At 57.2% G+C, this 18,999-nt stretch overlaps 2 protein-coding genes across 10 annotated transcripts in view; both read right to left on the reverse strand.

Moving 5' to 3' along the window:
- Positions 1–348: 348 nt before the first annotated feature.
- FXYD2 (FXYD domain containing ion transport regulator 2) lies at positions 349–7,495 on the reverse strand. Of its 3 annotated transcripts, none has more exons than XM_058686865.1 (6): positions 7,362–7,495; positions 2,852–2,890; positions 2,595–2,669; positions 892–928; positions 676–706; positions 349–542 (listed from the first exon to the last, which is right to left on the reverse strand). In XM_058686865.1, exons 1-5 carry the CDS (start codon positions 7,378–7,380, stop codon positions 682–684), a joined length of 195 nt encoding a protein of 64 aa, XP_058542848.1. In that variant the 5' UTR covers positions 7,381–7,495; the 3' UTR covers positions 349–542; positions 676–681. The 3 variants fall into 3 exon arrangements, with proteins under 3 accessions (XP_058542848.1, XP_058542846.1, XP_058542847.1); XM_058686863.1 differs by lacking the exon at positions 7,362–7,495 and adding an exon at positions 4,709–5,132 and having other exon boundaries at positions 2,843–2,890; XM_058686864.1 differs by lacking the exon at positions 7,362–7,495 and adding an exon at positions 4,709–4,805.
- An 8,070-nt stretch (positions 7,496–15,565) lies between these two features.
- The window catches only part of FXYD6 (FXYD domain containing ion transport regulator 6), a 30,514-nt gene continuing 27,080 nt past the window's right edge, over positions 15,566–18,999 (reverse strand). For 6 of the 7 annotated variants that reach the window (XM_058686862.1, XM_058686859.1, XM_058686860.1 and 3 more), the window contains exons 6-8: positions 18,742–18,791; positions 18,184–18,226; positions 15,566–16,886 (exon numbers count right to left, since the gene is read on the reverse strand). In XM_058686862.1, coding sequence (XP_058542845.1) covers positions 18,198–18,226; positions 18,742–18,791 — 79 coding nt within the window. In that variant the 3' untranslated portion in view covers positions 15,566–16,886; positions 18,184–18,197. Of the gene's footprint in view, positions 16,887–18,175; positions 18,227–18,741; positions 18,792–18,999 lie in introns of all 7 variants that reach the window. The other variant, XM_058686855.1, reaches the window with a different exon arrangement.

An 18,999-nucleotide genomic window follows, 5' to 3' on the forward strand; every position in this document is an offset into this window, starting at 1 on the left:
AACCCCCAGCAGAAAGCTCCAGTAGCAGCATCCAGGGCCTGAGGCAGAAACCCAAGCAGCACCCGATCATCGCTGACCTTCAGACTTCCCGGCTGTCTCTCTCTCTCTCTCTCTCTCTCTCTCTCTCTCTCTCTCTCTCTGCCTTGGGAAGACAGGCTGAGTCCTCTGCCCATGGGGCTCGGGGGGCAAGAAGAGGCCTGCAGGTGGTCCTACGAAACTTCCTGCTTTAATAGGCACGGGCACCTGAGCAGTTCATTGAAAACCGGGAGAGACCAGGCTGCATTGCACCCCAGCTTGGAAGGGCGAGTTGGTTGTGGCAGGTATAGAGGAGGAGGGAGGGACGCCAGGGAAGGAGCCATCTCTGAGGCTGGCTTTATTATTAACAGGAGGTGGCCGAGAGGTGGGAGGAGGCCATGTGCACCCAGGGGTCACACGGAGCCTGGCGCTTCCTTCAGCCGAGGGCCTGGCAGTGCTGGGGACAAAGGTCTACAGCTCAGAGAAGGCTTCCCAATGACCCCAGTGCAACGGGGGCACGGCAGACTCTGAAAAGACAAAGATGGGATTTGGGCTGTAGTGGGGGCCGAAGCAGGGCCTTTTGTTTCATTCCTGATTCATCGACCTTTCTCTTCGCAGTCCTCCCTGGCTGGCCCCCTCCCCTGTCCCTCCCCAACTTACCCATCATTACAGCTCATCTTCGTTGACTTGCCTGGGGTGGGGGAGGGAAAAAGACAGGTGAGAGGTCAGAGGAGGAGGTGGTGAGTCCGGGGGGATCCCTGAGGTTGGGGACCCCCCTTCAAAGGCCTCAGAGAAAAATCCTTGACCTGGCCCTCCTTCCCATCCCCCTCCACCCCGTGTCCCTGCCTCACTCAGTTACCCTGGGCAGACACCCACCGGTGTTTCTTTCTGCCCCCACAGCGGAGTCTTTTGCCTGGAAGAGAGAAAGGAGGTGAGTTTCCCTCAACCGCTCGCTTCCAAGGAGACCCTCCCTTTCCTCCCTCCCTCCCTTCTGCCAAAGCCACAGGTGACTGTTTCTCTCTTCACATATGGCGGGGCCATAAGCATTCAGGGGCCCAAGCCGTTCGGTCAGTCCGTCAACAAACATTTACCGCAGCGGATCCATGGTAGGCTGGGCACGCCGAGAGCAGTAGCCGAGCCTGGGCCATCGTGGTGCCCCCAGCACCGGGGCTGGGCACATAGTCGCCGCTCAGTAAGCTCTTGGAGGAGGACGACTGTGAGGCCAGAGCCAAGATCTCTGCTCAGGCCGGTCTGCCTCCTGCAGCTGTGTGCTCAACCACTATACGGGGCTGCCCTTGAGACACCTTCCCGATGAACTGGGGAGACCGGCCATGTCTGCAGACCGAAGCCTTCAGATGGGATGGCACCGACCATGGACGGGTTAGAATCCCAGGACACAGAACTGATTGCGTTTCTGGGTGTGTTCCTTCCGGTTGCAGCAAAACAAGCCAATAAGCCTTTACTAAGTGCCTGCTGTGTGCCTGCTGGGGCCGGGCTGGGGCTGGGAGATATACAAGGACCCTTCGCTCCCCCAGAACACTCTATGCCTATGCCTGAATGCTTTCTTGGCTGCCATGTCTTTGGGTGATAGCCCTGGCTTTATCAGTGGGATCGTCCCCATTTAACAGATGTGCAAACTGAGGCCCGGGGAGTTGGGGATCCATAGTAAACTAGCAGTGGGTCCTGATGCCTCTGGCTCCCAGCCTCATTTGCTTTCCAGCAGTGGGCGGGGGGCCGGGGGGTGGGGAGGGGTGGGGGGGGGGGGGAAAGAGCTGAACCCAGCTCTGCTCCTGATTGGCTGTGGAACCCAGAGCAAATTGCTGCACCTGCCACGGTCAGTGGTTTTCATCTATCAAATGTGATAGTCTTGACCATCCCTCAGTGTTGCCCAGAGGATTCAATGGACTGAGATGGGGGCGCCTGGGTGGCTCAGTCGGTGGAGAGTCCGACTTCAGCTCAGGTCACGATCTCACGGTTTGTGGGTTCAAGCCCCGCGTCGGACTCTGTGCCGACAGCTCAGAGCCTGGAACCTGCTTCCGAGTCTGTGTCTCCCTCTCTCTCTGCCCCTCCCCTGCTCATGCTCTGTCTGTCTGTCTCTCTAAAATAAAGGTTAAAAAAAAAATAAACGGACTGAGATGTAGCTCATGCCAAGAAAGGAAAGTGACTGGATCTGGTCAAGGGAGGTGTCCATTGGAGGTTGGTTCCCTCCCCTTGAACCCCTGGGACACTGCGGTGTCCCAGGCTGGAAGAGCCTGCCCTCCCATCTCAGCAGCTCCTCCACTGGCCACCAGAGGGCGCACGTGAGGAAAAGGGAACTTGCTCTGGGTGGTCCAAGGACCAAGTAGGGAGGCATCCCGGGGTGCCTCTGTCTATCAGGGTGTCGCTCAGTTCCCACATCCTGCATGGGGCAATGGAGGCGAGCGGAAAGACTCACTTCCCTTCTGGGATCTGGGAAGGGAGTGAGAGGGCTTTCCCCCACCCCCACCTGGGGAACCAGTGCCCAGTGGCTTTGAGAAGAGATGAGGCTCCATGCAGCGCCTCACCCCCCCCCCCGCCAGCATGAGGCCAGCCCCACTCACTGAGGATGATGATGAGCCCCACGACAAAGGCCAGGGCAGCAAAGATCAGGCCTCCATTGCGGACGGTCTCGTAGTCTGAGGAAGGAGAGGGCAAGGAGGTGGGATGGGTCGCCCCAGGCACCCCTCCCCACAGCCCACCCCAGCAGCAGCCCCATGCTAACAGGGGAAGATGGGGGAACATAACTGGGGGATGCCAGGACCCGGGCATCCGTGCGTGGTGGCCAGAAGAGGGGCCGAGAGGGACCCACCAGGCCTACCGTAGTAGAATGGGTCCACGTCCCCTTTGGGGTCGCCACCTGCAGAGAGAGCCAGAGGCAGGCTGAGTCTGTCACAGAAGCAGTGGAACTCACATCCGTCCCATCCGTCAGCCCCAAGTGGCCAAGTGGGCAAGAGGAGGCTGGTGGGCCTGCTAATGCCACTGCCAACGGGGACATCTGTCCTAGGCTGCTTCAGATAGAGTCACCTTGGGACCAAACACCAAGCATCCAAAGCAGAGCTCTGTGCTGCCTGTGGGGGCCTCTGGAAACCCTGCGGGGTTGGCTCTTTCCTCTCTTTGCTTCCTACAGTAGTAAGCAAGGCCGAGGGAGACATCTCCCATTAGACTCACCTCCACGTGACTTCTTAGTCCCTCTCCATGTGACTACTGAACGCCTAGCAGACGCCTAGCGACATTCATGCAACGAATGGAGAGGCCCTTAACATTCACTGAGCAGAAGGGGAAAACTGAGGCCCAGTCTGGAGACTTGTTTAAAGTCCCCACGAAAGTTCGAAGCAGAACTGGGTCTTGAACTCAGGTTTCTAGATTCTTCTCGCTTATGTTTCTATCCTCAACGGGAAGCAAATCCTTTGAAGAGACATTAATACATAGTGTTTACCACATGCCAGGCCAAGGCTAACAAAACATTAGCTCATTTAGCCCTCAAACAACCCTATGAAGCATTAATATTATTCCAATATAATCCATAAGAGGACGGAGGTACCGAGGGGTTAGGTCACATGCCATAAAGGGCGAGAGCTGGCATTCGAACCCAGGCAATGGGTTGCCAAGAATCGAGGTGCTTAACCCCTTTGCTACATTGCCTCTCAGATGGTCAGAAGGAACAAGATGTTTCAAGGTCGAGTATGGTCCGGTCCCTTGCCTCCTGTGGTGTTTCCCCACCAGGGGTGGAGCTCTGCCCCCCAGCCCCGTAAACAGAGCACACTTGTCTTTGGGCAGCCGGGGGGCACCTGGCCAGAGCTTTGCTGCCATGGCTGAGGGTGGCCCCTCTGTCCTGCCCTGCTCCAGCCCCTTCTGGGCAGTAAGTAAGCCGTGCGTGAGGTAGAAGGAAGGCACAAGTTGTCACCTCCAGTGGCGTGCCGAACCGTGCCCTGGGTCACGGTGGGGGGCTTTGGGGCCTGGGGAGCCCGGTTATCCCCAGGGCAGCCTCCCTGGCCAGGCGGGGTCAGTGCCTGGGCCTACGGGGGTGACTGCGGGGGCCCGATCCCGCCCTCCTGCAGGAGACCACCAAGGTTGTCTCCCAGGATCCGGTTCGGGTCTTGTTCAAGGTCACCTGGGGGGTGAGCGCCAGAGCCACGACTGGCCTGGCGGCTCCCCTCACCACATCAGGAAACCATCCATTTGGTGAGCCCACCCCCCCCACAGCCCTCATCTTTCCTAGGTCTGGCTCAAAGCCCACCGTGGTCAACAGAGGCCCCTGTTAGCCTCCAGGCCCGAATCACCCCCATGGCAGGATCCTTCCAGGGGTGTCCCAAACTTGAGGGGCTCTCACCCCAAAGCCAGCCTGGCCCCCTCCACCTCCTGCTCCGAGCTTGGATCGTCCCCCAAGATGCATTGTACCAGGATAGGTGCATGCCAGGAGGCCGAGACAGAAGCTCACCCTCACCCCCACTCCCCCAGCGCCTCCCTGGCCGCCGAGGCTCTGCCTTCAAGCAGAGTTAAGGCAGGATCCTCTTTTCAAAGAAATTGTTTCGAAAAATCCTCTTAGGATTGGGTGGCAAGGGTGGGGGAGGGGCGCCGGGGACTCCGGAAGGCAGGGGGGCAGGGGTGCAACTCATCCCTCCAAAGGTGGCCCACGGAGAGACCACCTGCTTCGCACACGTTCGCACACACTCACCGTTGTCCGCCAATAGCCCTGCCATTTCCCTAGCGGCCTGGGCTGGTCTCCACTGCCCTCTTCTGCCTCTGCTTTGGGGAGAGTGCCGGGCCATGGGGTGGCCAGGGGTGAGGTGGGGGCATTAAACATTAACAGTGCCGGGTAATATTTACCCCAGTCACAAGAGAAACCCTAGTGTGAGCGGAGGGGCTCCCTCCGAGGCACGAGGAGGTGAGGGGGCAGGCAGGGGCAGGGAGGGGCTGGCTGGGCTCCCAAATCCTCCCAAAGGAAATTTCCAGAGACAGGGCGGGGAGAGGTAGGCCGGAGACATGGTGGCTGGGGCTGTGGCGACGGAGAAGTGGCACTTTCAAAGTTACGTTCAGTGGGTTCTACAGCTTGGGGGACGATGTCACGGGGCCCCCAGAGGCCCCCAACCCCAGCAGCCCCCCACCTCACCAACCACCGTGGAGATCACTGTTTCAGCTGCTATTTCTTACCCGGCATTCAGGGCTTCCCTGAGGGGGTTCCGAGGTGCCCGCCCCTCTCCCACCTCAAGGCCCACGCCGAGCCCACCGTGCACGTTCACACCCCCACGCCTGCCCATTCTGTTCTTTCCCTCATCCATCAAGGCTGCCTCTAGCAGCTCGCACCTCAGCCAGAAAGGCTCCAGCCATCCCTCACTAATCTCTCTCTTCCTGCCACCTCTGGCATTTTCCTCCTACAATCCAGTTGCTTCCACACCAGCTGCCCAGGTTGCACGTAGGCTCCTTCAAGGAAGGGGCCAAGTCCTGCCACGGGGAGAACGTCTTGCCTTTATAATTTACAAAGCGCTTTCCTAATTATTATTTCCTTGTGCCTTGTGTGAGCTCCCATTTTACAGATGAGGCATCTGAGGCACAGAGAGGGTGGGGCCCTGGCCCGAGGACACACAGCCAGTGACGGGCAGAGTGGAGAATGACAGGCAGGCCTTAGGCTTTAGGGGTCAGGTGCTTCCCCACACCTCTGAGGCTGCCTCCCCACTCTGTGGTGGCCTCCTTCGCCTCGGGGACCCCAGGGCTGGGTACTCCATGGCTGTTCACATTCCCGGCTAAGTTCTAGTTCACTGCACTGGCCTCCAGAAGAGGCTGATGCTCCATGGGGCCAAGGGACCCAAGCTAGCAGTCAGCGTCCACCAAGGAGGGGTTGGTCCTTCCAAAAAAAAAGAACCCATGTTTTAATCCTCCTTGAGCGGCTGTAGGGGGTCAAAGTTTGAGTTCATTTCCTGGCTCCTCTACCTGCTAAGTAAATGACCCCTGTCGAGTTCCTGAACCTCTCTGTGCCTCAGTCCTCTCGTCTGTAAAATGGGACTGTTCCCTACCTGAGGGATTTGTGGTGAGGAGAAAGGGAGAAAATGCACGTAGGGAGCCAGGCACGGGACCAGATACACAGCAAGTGTCACTATTGTCACTGTCGGATTTGTGCCGACTAGAGAAATAGACGGCATTGACCTTTTGTTGAACGTCCGCTGCTGGACACAGGAAAGCCAACTCCCCTCCAGTGAAAATTAGCACGGGGTGAGACGGAGAGAGAATGTCATGACCTCGCAGACCAGGAGCCCCGACACCCATTCGGCAACCTTCAGCTTCCAGAACCAAGCGATGAATATCCATGAGAATATTACAACCCAGCTCATGCTCAGTAGGGGCCGACCATGTGTCAGGCTCTTTAAACGCACTGTCCCACTGAGTGCGCGGTTGCTCCATTCTACAGGTGAAGAAACTGAGGCTGGTCATTTGCTCCTTGTAACGGCCCCTGGAGGTGGCCGGGGAGGTGCCGTGTCTCCCATTGGGCAGCCCAAGAAGACTGAGGGGCATGGAGGTTGAGGGATTTAACCGAAACCTCCCATTAGTAACAAAGCCAGGGCTAGAAAGCCAGACCCCCAAGGCTGGGCTCCCAAAGCTACCGTCACTCTCCCACACAAGACACCGGTGCCCCTTCCTACACATTCTCCTGGAATCTTGGTGCATTTTGTCTGTCTCTGTAAATTATTGCGGATTCCATCTGGAATAAGGGGTAAAAAAAATAGGTGGAAAGTTAGATAGATGATAGATAAATAGATAGATAGACAGACAGGGGAAAGAGTGAGAGATGGTTTCAGACAAAAGGGGAAATCGGAAAAACAAGTTGTCATCTGCATTTGTAACTCTAGTGTGCAAGGCTAACCCTGTTGTAAGCAAGTAATGAAAATCAAGTCGCATAATCATCGCAGCTCTGAGGTCAGGGAAGTATTATCATCATCCCCATTTTATAGATGAGGAAACTGAGGCACAGAGAAGTTTAATACCTTGCCAGAGGTCAGGCAGCTAGGACGTGGGGAAAGCAAGATTTAAACCCAGCAGCCTGGCTTTAGAATTCCTGCAGATGAACAGGAGGAGAGACAGAAAGGGAGGCTTCGGGACCAGCTGTCTTCCCAGCCCCAGCGGCACAGAGATGCTCAGAGTAGAGATCACCACGTGCCCAGGGCTCCAACTTGAGATGCCCTTGTTTAGAAACGCTGCCTGTCCTCGCTTCTGCTTCCCACCCACCCCCCCCCACCCCGCACTTCTGGGGAGCAGGTGGTGCCCCTGAACGTGATGAGGTAGACACCTGCATCCGAGTTTGAGCAGGTGGGAGGCATGGGGTTGAGGAGACTCACCCAGGTACCACCTGTCCATGGCAGGAGCTGCCGGCTGTGTCCTCGGTGGGAGAGAGCAGTGACGTGCTGGTGGCCAAGGGCCTGGATGGAAAGTGCGGCCCTCCCTCCCTCCGCGCCCCTGAGAGCCCAAGCCCACAGGCAGGAAAAGACAGAGTCAAGGAGGAGGGACTGACAGGGGAGCCTTCACCTCTCTCCTGCCTGCCCCTTGGGGCGGGCTGGGGCGGGGATCCACGTAAGACATTCTCTGAACTCCACCGGGCACCTGAGGAAGGGGGGAAGCTGGGAGCCACAGCAAAGCGAGCCACAGCCTTCGGGCCCTGTGTGCCCGGGAGAGAGGCCACAGTCAGTGCCCTCCAAGCTGCCCAGGGTGCCTGCAAAGGTCACCCTAGGGGCCACTGAGGGAGATACTCGGGGCCATTTGTGGATCTCTGTAGGCCTTCACTCAGCTGAGCCTCCTGTGTCCTTAGGTAGTAGGCAGAGAAGGGAAGCAGCTGGGGGCCCGGGGGCCGGATGGAGCAGCTCCACGGCAGCCTGCCCTTCCTCAGCTGGGCCCCCTCTCGTAGCTCCCGGTGGCTTCCCGCAGGCTGTGACGTCAGACCTGCCCGCCCCACCTCAGCGGCCCAGCCAGAGACACCAGCAGCCCTCACGAGGCCTCAGGGAATGGCCGGAAGACAGCACTTCTGGTCCCAGGGAGATAGATACAGGGGGCCTGTCCCCAGCAGGAGCCAGGAGCCCACACAGGAGACACAGAGCAGCCCCCCAAGCTGGCTCTCCACCAAGTCTCTGTTCCCTGGCTCCAGTCAGAGGGCAGCCTGCCTCTCTGTCCCTCCTTAGCCATATCTCCTGCCCTGAGGGGACGACTGACGACCCTGCCCCACACGAGAGCCACCTCCAAGCTGGAAGACCCCGGGGGAATGGAGAACCGGGGCCTGGAGGGGCGTGACCTGGAGGGGCTGAGGTCTGTCCTGAGGGCCCTGCTCGGGGGGCCCAGCTGCTCCCATGACCAGGCCGTGTCACACGTTCCCAAGGGGAAACCTGCACACTGAGACAGCTCAGGGCTGCCGAGCGGAAATTCCCCAAGCGGGGCGCTTTGGGAGATTCATACATCTCAGGGCTAGATGACATTTCGGAAGCTACCTGGTCCAAACACATCGGTGGTTCAGAAAAGTGAAGATCGCAGCCGGAAGTCCCTTCCCACCCTCCCCCAAACACACACACACGGACACAGTCTGCATTACCTACCGGACCCCAAGGCAGTGAAGGAGGGCATCTGGATCCCAAAAGGAGACCCTGTGTCATGAACTCGCTAACTGGAAAGAACCTCCAAAGTCATCCCGCCCATCCCCATCACTTACAAAGGGTTCACTCTCCTACTCCAACCCTCTGAGGGCTCGGGATATAAACCAAACTCCTTTCTTTTACGACACTCCTTAATCTGGCCCTAACGACCTCTTTGACCTTGACTCCAATGTTCCCGCCTTTTCTCTCTCCTCCAGCCATACCAGTCTCCTTGATGGTCTCCTAACCCTCCAGGCATGCTCCTGCCTCAGGACCTTTGCAGTGACTGTTCCCGCTTCCTGAACACTCTTCCTCCAGAGAACTTCTGGCTAACCTTGCTCACATCGTTCTTCATAGATTGACTCGGAAGATCCTTCCTGACATCCCTATCTAAAATTTCACACTCTGAGGGGCAGGCACCTGGGTGGTTCAGCCGGTTACGCATCCAACTCTTAATTTCAGTTCAGGTCATGATCTCACGGTTAGTGAGTTCAAGTTCTGCGTCCGGCTCTGCCCTGACAGTGTGAAGCCTGCTTGGGATTCTCGCTCCCTCTCTCTGCCCCTCCTCTGCTCGTGCTCTTTCTCTGTCTCTCAAAATAAATAAATAAAGCTTAAAAAATACATATATTAAAAATATAAAATAAAAATAAAAATAATAAAATTTCACACCTACCCTCTGCAACATCTCAAATCCCTTCTTAGTTGTTTTGTTTTGTTTTGTTTTCTCTCTGGCACTTACCATATATGGTGAGTTACCAATTATTTTCCTTATCGTTTTCTGGTCTTTCTTCCAGCTAAAAGTTGAGCTCCAGGAGAGCAAGGATTTTTTTTTTTAATGTTTATTTATTTTTGAGAGACACAGAGACAGAATGCGAGTGGATTGGGGCAGAGAGAGAGGGAGGCACAGAATCCGAAGCAGGCTCCAGGCTCCGAGCTGTCAGCACAGAGCCTGACCCGGGGCTCGAACCCACGAATCGTGAGATCATGACCTGAGCCGAAGTCGGACGCTCCACCGGCTGAGCCGCCCAGGCGCCCCTGGAGAGCGAGGATTTTTGTTTGCTGTGTTCATTCGTCGATTCCCAGTGCTTACAAAAGGACCTGGCCTGTGGCGGACCCCTGGCTTTGTTCAGCGAATGAGCAAGTCCCAGAGGTGAAATCCTTTCTCTAGGGGCACAGGCGGCCCCGACCTTGCCTACCGCAGCCTCCTTCTCTGAAATCACTTGCTCCGTAAGAAGAGGCGGCAGGAGCTAGGGAGCCCCCACGGAGAGCCAGTGGGTGGCCAGCAACCCCCACACCTTGCCAGCACCTCCCCCGGAGTCCTCCTCGGGGACATCCCACCCCCAGCTCTCCGCCCGGAGCCCTGCGGCGATTTTGAGGACAGTGTTTATTTCTCCTCTCGGGGGAAGGCCAAGGCTGAGTCAGGAAGGTCCACCCTTTCTTGCTCACACCCAAGTCCTCCCTCAGACCTCTCCGCCTCCAGCTGAGGTCATCGGCCTGGCTGACACTGGGGACAGGGAAGTCCCCCTCTGAGACGCCCTGCTCTTCATCAGGGAGCCCCCGGCTCCTTCTGCCAGCGGCCAGCGGTCCGCACCACGCTCAATCCCCTGTGCACCCCTGCTCTTCACTGTGGACTCTGTGATGCTGGGGGAAGGTCACGTCTCCGGGTCTCCTTCTTCCCGTCTGTAAAATGGGGTGGCAGCACCTACCTTGCGTGGTCGTTGTAAGAATTGAGAGGATGTGGGTAAAAGGCCTGACCAAAGAAAGTCCTAATAAATGGTCGCTTCACTATCCTCACCTGAAATGGCCTTCCAGGAGGCAAGCACGCTCACTGGAATCCCTGCCCCGGGCTCAGACCCCTGCCAAGATGGTCCCTGAAGCAGGCTCCCAGAGCCCCTCCCCCGCCTGCCCCTCAGCACGATCTCTGCCAGCCGCCCCAGCCCCAGGACCTCCAGCCTTCCGTCCCACCCCTTTGCGACACCTACACAGCATTGCTGGTCGCTGCCGGGGTCGGGGTCGGCTGCATTTCTTTTCGTCATTCTCGGGATATGGAGCCAAAGGGGGTGGGAGTCCCGGAAAGGTTCCGGGGCAGGCAAAGACCTCCCAGCCTCCCTCCCTTCGTCTGAGTATTCCAGGCTGGAGCCAGAGGGGGCCTTCCAGCCATCCACTGCCTTCCTCCCAAGCCCCACAGATCAAGGCGATCTTCGGGAGGTACGAAGAGGTAGCCCCGAGTCCCGGGTCCCTCTTCTAGCACTGTCACACCCAGTGAGACAATGTCCTTGGTTGCCATGCCTCTGTCTCCCTTGTCTTCCCCAGGCAGCCTTCCACCCATGCCCTGAATCTTCAGTCTCAGGGCAGGAGTCTGGGTGGTCGCTCTGGAGATGGTAAGATAAGGAGGTGGCACGCTGGAGCATCAGCTGAGCACTCTCCGCCTGGGCTCCCCCTCCACCAGCCTTCCCAAGATGGGGTTCTCCAGCTCCACCGTCCCTGCGTGTCTAGGGGCTGCACGTCAGAGTGCGCGGCCCCGGCCTCGAGGTCCCCAGCCAATCCTCCTGGTGTTGGCTCCCAGCTGGAAAGAAGCCAGAAACCGCTAGAAAGCTCTGTTTCCGGGCTGGGGTCGGTCTTCAGCTGCATGGCATGCACGGCCCCTTGGCAAGGAAGGTGGCGGCTCCCAGGACCCATCTGTGCTGCCCAGAGTTCCCGGACCCCAAGGAGTGTGGGTTCCTGTCTCCTGCTGTAGCCTCAGATGCCAGGGTCACCGGGGTCTTATAAGGCGAGGCCAGGGGAGGTGGGTCCTGGAGGGTCCATTCCTTAAGTCTTGGCTTCAAGATGACCTGAGCCGTGGGGCACACAGGTCGTGGGAGCTGCCAAAGGGCAATGTACTGTGAGAGTCAAGGTCACCGAAGCTTTCTGCTCCCTGAGCTGGCAGGGGATGGGGACGTCCACTTCTGTTTCTACAGCTGGTGACGAGGGCAAACCTGTTTGACCCACCTCTCCCACAGTGAATACCCTGGAGAGAAATGCATTCTTGACTTTTCTCAGAACTCAAGTCTGGGCTTGACCTAGACTAGAGGCTATTCTCCCCAGCTGCAGTCTTCACCTCCTGGTAACCCCATTCCCCCTTATCTCTGAAAAATAGCTCCAGGCTCACCACCTCCAGGAAGACCTCCAGGAGCAAGCCCACCCTCTCTGCTCCTGCCTTTCCTCCACAACCTTCTGGATTACACGGGCATGGCCCAGATGGCTCATATCTGGCTTTATAATCATCTTTGTCCTTTATTTGGCCGAGCCTGGCCTGTGCCAGGCCTCAGCTCTTGGTGTCTGTTAAATGTCAGTCTGGTGGCCAGAAATCCCTCCTCGGTAACAGTTCCGTCCACTTCATGGATCTCGATAGCTCTGAAGAGCTTCTGCCTCCTGGATCTGCTCTGTTCCTTCCAGTGACTCGGCCAAGCAGGTTTTGTGGTCCCCATCTCACAGAGGAGGAAACGGCAGTGTTACGGAGGCAAGTCAGAACTCAGGCCCAGGTCTCACGGAAGGGCCACCCTGCTTTCAAAGAAAGGATGCATAAGGAAATGGGTGGTAGTAAAAATATTAACAACACAATACCCACGTGTAGACTCTTCAAAGGGTTTCCATGCCCGTCGTATCACTTTGACCTTGGGAGGGAACGGGATAGGGACCGGTGGACCCATCGCACAGGTGAGGAAACCGAGGCTTCCGTGGCTTTCTCAGGGTGATAACTGGGGCCCAGCTTACCCTGTGGCTAGGAAGCCTTTCATTTTGCGAAGACAGTGACAGAGGTGCTGGCGTCTGCCTGAGCTCACACAGCTAGAGAGAAGAGGGGAATGCCAGAGAATGTCCTGAGCCTCCTCCTCCTCCACCGGCCTGCCTCCGAGCCTGGCTCTGAGGCAGGATCCCACTCCCCTGAGCAGTGCGGGAGACCCTCCCCGCAACAGCCCCGACCAGCCCACGTCCTCCATGACGTCCGATCCAGCATCACCTCCTCTGCCATCCCTGCCTTGGCAGGTGCCCCATTATTGTGCAAGCAGGCACAGGGCTGGAGCCGGCTCCATAAAATCAACAACCGGTTGGCTTGAGCTGGCTGTCTCTGCCCCCCTGGAGTTCAGCTGTGACAGCAATGAATCACACTAATGGCGAGAGGTGACATTCTTCCTCTTCGTGGCCCGGAGACAGGTATTTCCAAAGCCTCTCCCCTGGCTCAGGTAAACACACCTGATCTCTCTCTCTCTCTCTCTCTCTTTCTCTCTTCTGCTGGGGACAAGGTGGGGTGAACCAGACAGAGCCGGACCGCTCTCCCACCCTGGCTTTGCCCGGCCACCCCTGCCAGCCCATGATCCCTGGGAAGGCAGAGCCCCCCTCCCCAGAGGAAGGAGAGAAAGAGCCCAGTGACCTTGGCATGTGCTTCAGCCTGGCAGCCCCCTCACCCACCCCACCCTCCCTGCTGCTTGCACTCTGCCTCTGACTCTCTTCCAAGAACAATTTGGCAAGTTCCAATCCACAACCTGCAAAAAAAAAAAAAAAAAAAAAAAAAAAACAGAATGGGAGGGAGGGCCACAGCCTGGGGGACCAGTAGGCAGAATGACCTATTTTTATGTGGTATTAAGTAACACAAACACCTCTCTGTGCAGACTTGAAAATCTTTGGAGTGGGATCCCTGGGGAGGGGGGCAGTAGTTGGGAGGTAAAGCGTGCAGGACACCTGAGATCACTGTCCGAGGCCAGGGGATTCAGCATTCCCTTCCGGGAAATGGCACAACTGGTCAACTTTCCCATATAACCAAGTTATACAGTTTCTATATCCAACCAAATGACAGACCTCAGTCACCTCTCTGGGGACGAAGTGGACAGGTAGACACAGTCCTGCCAGCACAGAGCACTGGTCCAGAAGGAAGACACACACTAAACAGCAATCCGTGCCTGGATTCTGGAGTCTTCTTCCCTGGCCCTGCAGTGCTAGTCCAGAGAGGGGGAAGGGGTTCATCCATGTGGGGGAGGTGGGGGGAGGGGGAGTGGAGTCCTCGACTGGAGCCCGGACCTGGCCAGATTAGGCCGTCCTGGGCAGACTCGCAGAGTCCATTTTTGCCCGGAGAGTCTTGAACACTTCCAGATGGACAGCCACTCCGGTTGGGGATTGTCACAGCTGAGGGAACCCAGGACTCCCTCACACGAGGCCAAGTTCTGCCTCCTCTCACGTACACCTGATGGGTCTAAGCCCTTTCCTCTGCAGCACAGAGTGAGCCGGGCTTGGAGCTGGGCGGGCCCGGGCTGGACTTTGGCTTTGCCCCTCGGAGCACAAAGTCAGGCCAGTCTCACCGAGCCACAGTGTCCCCACCCGTAAAATCAGGAGACCATCAGGTAGTGCCGTGAGTTCTGAACGAGTTGATCTATGTGACATCGTCTGCCCCGTGTTTGGTAATAGCATGTGCTTGGTGTATTAGCTGCTTTTAGTTATGAATAATAATATTGCCATCATCTTGATCACCAGTTCCTTTGACTATTCGTTATGTGTCTTGTTTCCAGGCCACAAGACCCTCCCCAGAGCACAGGCTAGGTAGCGTATGCCCTGAAGGGCCAGCCAGGCTCCAGATGTCGTCGCACCGTGCCAGGCGATCCTCTCCCTGCCCCTGGACGTCAGCCCTCCCCTGCAGAAGGAAGCCAGGCCACATGGCGTGCCAGAGAGAGCTTTGGTGACAGACAGCCCAGGCCGGGTTCCTAGCCCCTCCATTTCGCAGCCGTGTGACCTCAACCAGTCACAAACATTTCAGAGAATCTATAAAGTGTGAACATCCTACCCACCTCAGAAATGAGACTGGGTTATCCGGGGGAAAGATGAGCGGGTGCTGAGAGTCTGGCAAAGAAGGGAAAACTATTTTCTAGAATGCCCTAGAGTTGATAACATGGTTACTATGAGAAAAACCCGAATCCCCCCCCATTATACTTCCTCATACTTATTTTTAGAGTTTAAGGTTTTATTTTTAAGAATGAACGTGGGGAGGTACCCACTATCTTTTGTGTTCCTGGGGCCCCGGAGGGTCTTCATCCGGCCAAGCTCCGAAATTGCTGCAGCCTTGTAATTCCCTGACCCGTGAGTGTTCCCACAAATGGTGCTCATTAGCTGACTTAACAAACTTTCGGTGTGACCGGAGATGGTGTAGCCTCCGCGATCACTGAGTTGACAGCGTGGAGCTTGATCTCAGCGATAAGCCCCAGGTCTTTTCAAAGACCTGGGGGGACACAGGGCAAAGGCAGGTGCGGAAGTGTCCCAGGGGCAGCCAGGGGGGTGACTGGACCGAGTCCCTCAGGACCTGCACCTGCCAATTCTGCAGCCCGAAACTGCTCACAGACTCTAGATGGACTCTGAAGATTTGGGGGGGCGGGGTGAAGGTGTTCCAGGCACTCTTACCTTAGAACGAGACATAGTCCTTGTCCACTAGGAACCGTCTCAGATAAAGACACACAAAGCACGTAGAGAGGACGGTGGGCAGCAGCGACCTCGGGGAGAATCAGCCTGCATCTGTGTTTATTTGGCCAACAGCACTTTTCCAAAGCCTGAATTGCAAGGTCTTTGGGAGGACACTGTGGGTGACCCCTGGCCCCTATGAGCCACTATGGACACCATCCACGTGGCCTCCACAGTTTTGTATTTTTTTTTTAAGTAGCCTTCATACTCAACATGGAGCCCCAGGCAGGGCTTGAACCCACGACATGCGTAAGGTTCGGGTCCTGCCGCGGGCACACCGACCCAGGAGCAGGGGGAGGTGGGAGGAGGAAAGGGGGAAGGGGTCCAGGGGGAGGGGAGGAGCTAAGCTGGACCAAACAGCTGTCACCTCCTCCCTCTGACCAAGGACCGAGTCCCTTCGGCCCTACAAACGCTCCAGCTCTCTGACACAAAGGAAAGCACTTCAGAGCCACTAGGAAACAAATGGTGTTTTATTCCCTTTTGTTGTGGAGAGGATCGATCACAGCACGGAGGACAGCGGCCCGGTCACGGCGGCATGTCTGGTTGGATGCCACGAGAACACGATGGATGGGAGGGGCGGGGTCTGCTTGGATTTTCCATTCCGTATGACCTTCGACCTCTTGGCAGTTCCCTCCGCAGCAGGGCTGTGCCCACCTGCCCCGGGTCTCTAAGCCACGTGTAGCCGCTGCCACTTGCCGCTCTAACCAGTAACAGGTGGAGCAAAGGGCTTGGGAGCCATCGCTGCTCCCTGACCAACGGGACGCAGGCAGAGAAGCACAGGACGCCTCCTCTCCCTGCTGCTTTGCTGGCCCCCACAGAATGGAGCCCCTCAGCCACTGCCTACCAGAGACCTCATTCAGGGACAGGAGTCTGAGTCCAGAAGAGCCGGGCTGTAGCTGGGAGTCTGGGAAGCAGGGAAGGTAGGAGAGAGGAGCAGGGTTCCAGAGCCCATGGGGTTATTGCTGAGAAGATATGCAGGGGGCACGTTCCCCAGGGGCAGACTAGAAGCCCGGGGCCCGGGATCCCGGGCTGCTCTGCGACGGTGCAGGGCAGATGAGGACCCCAGGGTGGAAGCCCCAAGAGGGAAAGGACCGTGGAAGGGGCACAGCCTGCCTGGAGGCAAAGCTGGGCTCACCAGCTCCTTGCCGTGAACCTCCCGATTGCCAAGAGACCCTCAGAACAGACCTGGGTCCGGACTAGAATACAGAAGCAAGGTTCTTGTGAATGAAGTGAAGAGAGGCCAAGAAAAATGATCACGGAGGTGATGTAAACCTTCCCAAGTCCCAAGACAACTGGAGACCCCCGCCCACACCCCCTAGCCCTACACCCACCCCCAAATCAAGAGAAGGGACTGGTCTCTCAGGGAAAAAGCGGACTCCCGGGAGTGGGAGATGATGGGGGTGGGGGCCACAGGGGAGCAGGGAGGGGCTGACGGTGACATGGCTCAGCACCCACCCGGGAAAGCGAGTTCAGGGTCACTAAAATACAACATCATCCACAAACAAGCAGCCACAGAGATCACAGTCATCAAACACACACAGACACGTCACAGGACGTGGACGAGACCGCGGGCTGCGGGCAGGAGAGGCGGGTGTCAGGTGCATCATTAAGTTGAGGATCGTGTTCCAGGGGACGGCGAAGGGGCAGGGGGACACACACACACACTCTTGGCTTCTCCTGGGGAAAGATCTGCCTGCTGAAGTGGCCGGTGTTCTTAAGCATCAACACTTGCGTCTAAAGGTTCAAGCAGCTCCTTTCAGGTTCTGGGAGCTAAAGGGGGAGAGAATCCAAATTAAAACTCAACTCTGCCTCCTTTCTGGCGTCTTTACTGGCTGTCTCCCTGCCTTAACGCAGCACCTGTGCCCCCCTGAAACTCGCAGGAGACCCACTCCGAGCTCACGTCCCCGGTGACACAGGAGGACGAGGCTGAAAAGCAGGGAAAGAGGGAAGGGCCTGGGAGGGGGAGGGGGGGCCAGGGAAGCGCTTCTCCCAGGAAGGCTAGAACCTGATAGACATGGAAAGAAAATTGTTAAACCCGGGGTTTCTATTTCAGGACACCCCCAGTCGTCGCTCACAATCCCGAGACCTAAGAGAACAGGGTTTCTGAGGAAGTCCTAGTTTAGGAAAAAAAGCAAAAAACAAAAAACAAAAAAACCCAAGCCTCCTTCCCTTGAGCCTCCCCCCACTTGAGCCAAGATCGGACCTGCCAGTGGCCATGAATGGACAGAACCCCGAGCCACCAGCTAGGACACCTGACTCCTGGATTGGCATCTAGGGCCACCTCATGTGTAGGAGATCACCGACCTTCCCAAGCCCCGTCTACGAGATGGACAAGCTGAGCCCCGCGCTGCCTGCCCACGAGGCTGTTGTGATAACACGATCTTGGATGGCTGTTCTCTCTGACCTCAGTTTCTTCATCTATAAAGTGGGGCTCAATCCCACCTGCCCTACTGGCTTCTTCCGGTAGGCTCAGGCAAGTCTGTGCGGGGCAGCATTTTGAAAACTAAGACATTTAACGGCAAACACTCTCCCGTGTCCCTACAATGAACAACGGAAGCAAATGCTAAATACGGTGCCCCTTACAGCTGAGAACTGAGAACGGCTAACGTTGGCATCGGGGAAGGGGGAGATACACTATTCTCCCTAGTTCTGTGTAGAGTTAGCAAGTTTCATTCTAATGTGTTAATGTTTTTTAAGCGGTCCTAAGCTACTTTCTGAACCATCGCTAAAAGCCATTATCTTTGAGCTACCCTGATATTAGGAGGAGTTCACGAACTGTCATTCTCTCCCAAGTCCTGCCCCCATCGCAGGGAAGGTGACCTTCCATTAACCTGGCGTCTGGTCATACAGAAGCAGAAGCCCTATTCCCCAGCCTTTCACCGCGCATGTGTGGTGCCCTCAGATGTTTCCATCCATCTGTCCCGTTGCCCTTTCAGACACAAGACTCGCCAGCCTGGCTCAGAATAAACGCTGTGCCCGCTGCAAAAGCTGGCCCAGCACCTCCCTGAGGAATGAACAGTGACGGAGACAGAGGAAGACACGGGAAGACAGGATCCTACCTTCCTACCTGAGGGCTGCACCTCAGTTCTCTGCTTTCTGGGGCTCCGTCGCTGGAAAAAAAATGGAACAGATTGCAGTGAACGGACCCCTCACCCCCACGGGCCACCCGCCGCAGCAGCCGTGCCTAGGCCTGACGCTGGAGGAGTCTGAACCGTGCAGCGAAGAGGGGGCTTGGCAGGATTCTGAGTCAGACAGACTTGCTGGTTATAGGAATTGGGCACGTTCCTTAACTTTTCTGAGACCCTGGGTTATCGAATGCGGATCGTGAGCCTCTGTCACGGGGCTGTGCGCACACGAAGGGGGCTCTATGAAGCACCTGTCTCGTGCCCGACACAAAGCACATGCCCTATAAACAGCGGCGGTCAGGGGTAGCAGCCGGTTTGGTGGAGACGAGGGGACGGCCCAGAGCAGGGGCCCCGGCGACCGCTCTCCTCGCACAGACACAGGAGCACGTCCGATTGGCTCTAGGGAGGCCACGGTGTCTGACCACCATCCCTCCCGGAGCCATCCGAGGACCCTCCCCCATTGCTTCTATCCCACCCGGGCCGGTGGTCGTGACCGCTACCATTTGCAGTGATGAGGTTCTCCACCTGCACCTCCTCATCCCCCGGAGCCCTGCAAGAGAAGGAGAAGCTTCCGTCGGCGCTCTGTGGGGCAAACCCGCTGTCCCTGCTGGGGCAGGGCCGTCTGGAGCAGGCCCCTGCGAGTCACTGGAAGGCGGTGGCACTCTCCACCAAGGGGCGCGTGGGGCCGGGGGCGGGGGCGAAGCTGGGATTGAAGGGGTGTCAGGGGAACTCGCAGGCACCCTTCAGTGCCGGCCCCA

Source organism: Neofelis nebulosa, chromosome 10, assembly GCF_028018385.1.
Source record: "Neofelis nebulosa isolate mNeoNeb1 chromosome 10, mNeoNeb1.pri, whole genome shotgun sequence".
NCBI classification, from domain to species: domain Eukaryota; kingdom Metazoa; phylum Chordata; class Mammalia; order Carnivora; family Felidae; genus Neofelis; species Neofelis nebulosa.

Bases quoted from the DNA above. Each gene is read 5' to 3' on its own strand.
- FXYD2 (XM_058686863.1), bottom strand. From the start codon at position 4,802: ATGGCCCGGCACTCTCCCCAAAGCAGAGGCAGAAGAGGGCAGTGGAGA. The intron at 2,891-4,708 runs GTGAGTGTGTGC...CTCTCTCTGCAG, and splicing joins AGGGCTATTGGCGGACAACG to GTGGCGACCCCAAAGGGGAC. The intron at 2,670-2,842 runs GTGGGTCCCTCT...CTCCTTCCTCAG, and splicing joins ATTCTACTACGGTAGGCCTG to ACTACGAGACCGTCCGCAAT.